Source organism: Fusarium graminearum, chromosome 2 (genome assembly GCF_000240135.3).
Source record: "Fusarium graminearum PH-1 chromosome 2, whole genome shotgun sequence".
Lineage (NCBI taxonomy): Eukaryota > Fungi > Ascomycota > Sordariomycetes > Hypocreales > Nectriaceae > Fusarium > Fusarium graminearum.
Genome location: NC_026475.1, coordinates 1519832 through 1522806, shown reverse-complemented (window position 1 = coordinate 1522806; position 2975 = coordinate 1519832). Strand labels below are relative to the sequence as shown.

Sequence of the window (2975 nt, the reverse complement as noted above, 5' to 3'; positions counted from 1 at the left end):
AATGATAAAGGATCAGCACGCAATTAGCATGTGTTTCGTTCTGAAGACTGAAAAGCGGTGGTCCTTGACAAAGATGACGGACTCGCTCTTGACACTTGCTGCGACAGAGCTGCTGGGTCTGGGGTGCCTAGGCAGAGGAAACGATCATTACGCCTTTACCTATGTATCAGAGGTTAACTCTATGGGACCCTTTGGCGTCGAGCCGAGCGTTGCAATCGAAAAGGCAAAGAAGGTTAGCCTTGATGTGCAAAGCGCAACATCATAGGCGGCCTGGGGCACTTTCAACTGGATAGTGCAAGTTGACTGGCAGATCTGAACAGAGCAACGGTGAATCTAACACGCTTAGGCTTATGGCTTTGTTCTATTAACAACTGAGGATTTCTTATCCCAAACATCCTCCTACGGTGCCAACACCGGGAGATACCTGGCATCACTCATCCGAAGACAGCCTAGAGTCTACACAGCAAACGTTGCAAGAAGCGTACATGGGCAACACGTTTCCAATTATTTGTCGATTTTTGAGAATAATGCACGAGGTGACCCTAAAGTACTACCGTGACCAGCCCTGTTCGCTCAAGAGTCTCAGCAGTCATATCACATTCGTATCTACCGAATAAAAGTGTCGGGAGCTGATAGCCTGGGCAGAGAAGCTGCCACCATCCATGGTGCTTTCAGAGCATAGTACACCACGTTTTGGTATTTTAGTACGTTTGAACCCAGTTGATGTGTTTGTGATGGAAGATTTCGTGTATGACTAACTTGACGGTAGTATCTGGCTTAAGGTGGGCATCCTCGGTATTTTACGACCTTTTACCGTTCGAGCGAGAGCTTCTCACAAACCACTACGACTGAAAACATTTCCTTGCAGACGAAACTCACCAGATGCTGTTTACAGGGCATCTGTGAACAACTGAAACGTCTCGTGGTGGCATATCGTGAGAACCATCCATGCTCGTCTTACACGATGTTGTGGCATACCGCTCTAATCCACGTTGCAAACGTCATCCTCAGCGACACAAGGAATCCCGTCGGGCGCTTTTTTTTTCTTTTCTTTTTTTGCGTTCAATCATATGACAAACCACGGGGGTCTTTTCGCTTTGCCAAAGCGATTGGCCGAAGCATACTCTCCGTACCCCTTCAGTAAGGCGATATATCAACAGAGGAGGCGCAAAAGCTGATGGAGAATTTATCCGAAATGTTTGAGGACATTGCACTGCTTCAAGAGTTTACAAATGGAGGTAACTCGAGTGCGGGTGAGCCGATGGAGTCGGGTGATAATGCATGGGATATGTTATGAGACGTATTTATTTTGTAAGTTGGCGAACAAGTAGCGTGTTTAAGTTGACATGGCGAAACTTGCCGTTGCGACTACCAGTCTAAGAAATATAAGATTGGAGCCAGAAACGTTTTGGCTATTTCAATTCAAAAGTATCTATAACCAGCTTGATTGGGATGATTCAGGTGTAGCAGCTACAAACATAAACCATAGAGATATGTAACAAACTGATATATGTTATTTGTAATACCAACACTCGTGTTTATAAACACCTGACTAAAACAATTCGACATCTGAAGAATATCTGGATCACGTCAAATGAACAACAACGTCATTGATAACTTGAGCTCAGGTAATTAATGGCTTGGCAGGCTTGGCACGTGGATGTAAGGATTTCGCCGAGGGACGTGGCGTTGGGGTCTTTGCAACGATTGGACATAATATCAAGACAAAGGCTATGGATGTTTATATGGACTTATGGACTGCATTAATGCAGTGACTGTCTCTGTTTATTTACTGTGTTTATTTAGTAGGTATTCAACTATAGAGGCAGCCGAGTTACCGAGACAGTCTAATGTTCGTAATAATGGATACCCATCATTACATGCCATCTAGGTACGAATTAAGCTTATCCTGTCTTGGTTTGGCATTTTCTTTGTCAGAATTGTCCCAGGCTACATACCAGGTTTATTGTTTGTTCCATCCTATTGGGAAATCCCCGCAAAAGGCTGGTCAATAATGTCCAGCCTCGGGAATCGAGGGGAAATGTATCCACTACCCATCCATGTGCACATGCATCCATCACGATGGAGGTAATGTTTCCGCATCCAAACTGTCTTGGACTGTCCTTCCTACTGAAGCTGCATTCATCTGGTGATATAGAAAGAGTGAAACAAGACCAACCACGGCTGTCAGCGAACAACTGCAGCATCCGAAAAGATGGTAGTACTGGAACCGAAAAGAGTTTCGTATGGGACTTTGTACATGACTGCGGCTTAGACTGGACGATCAATCATTCAGCTCTCTAGTAGTAGGTACATGTACAGAGTACTATAAGCTGTGATACCTTGGCATCCATACCCTGGCACTGCTACACGAACGAGCCATTTACTGTTACTGCCACTTGTGAAAGCATGTACAGAGTAGCATGCTCATTGCAATTTGTGTCGTCGTCGTCGTCTTCATCTTCTTAATAATTGATTGGCCTTCTTACCTCTTCACCACCCGACCCCCAACTTTTATCCTTTTTAAGTTCTACCTATCCATCAAAATAGTGAGGTACCTACACAACTAAGCATATATTGGCTACAGTGTAGGATGCACCTAAACTCGCTTTAGCTCTCCCGCCTCCCTCAATCTGACCCGTCGACCCCTGTTCCTTCCCTTCTTGGATGCTGTACTTACCTGCCCTCTTACCCAATTTAACCTCTGCTTACATCGGTCTCTCCTCTCCACTTGTCGCCGTCATTCTTCGTATTATCTTGTCCCGTTTTCTTTCTTGCATTTGCTGTAAATCTCATCTTCTCATGAAGGTCGACACGCATTTCCGTCGTCGTTTCTGATCTCATCGTCGACATGCGTCTCAACTCAAGATCACATGGAGCGACGCCCAGCGCAAATAGCGTCATAGCTGCTATACTGTTGGCGTTGACTCAGGAGGGCATGGCCTTCAAATTGGATCCTAATTCGACGAGTGAGT

The 2975-nt window shown here is 45.2% G+C and overlaps 1 protein-coding gene across 1 annotated transcript; it reads left to right on the top strand.

Moving 5' to 3' along the window:
* Positions 1 to 73: 73 nt before the first annotated feature.
* FGSG_13346 (uncharacterized protein) lies at positions 74 to 559 on the top strand (the record flags this gene model as incomplete). Its single annotated transcript, XM_011321918.1, has 2 exons — positions 74 to 232; positions 347 to 559. The coding sequence occupies 2 exons, from the start codon at positions 74 to 76 to the stop codon at positions 557 to 559; spliced, it is 372 nt and encodes a 123-aa protein (XP_011320220.1).
* Between the last annotated feature and the right edge of the window lie 2416 nt (positions 560 to 2975).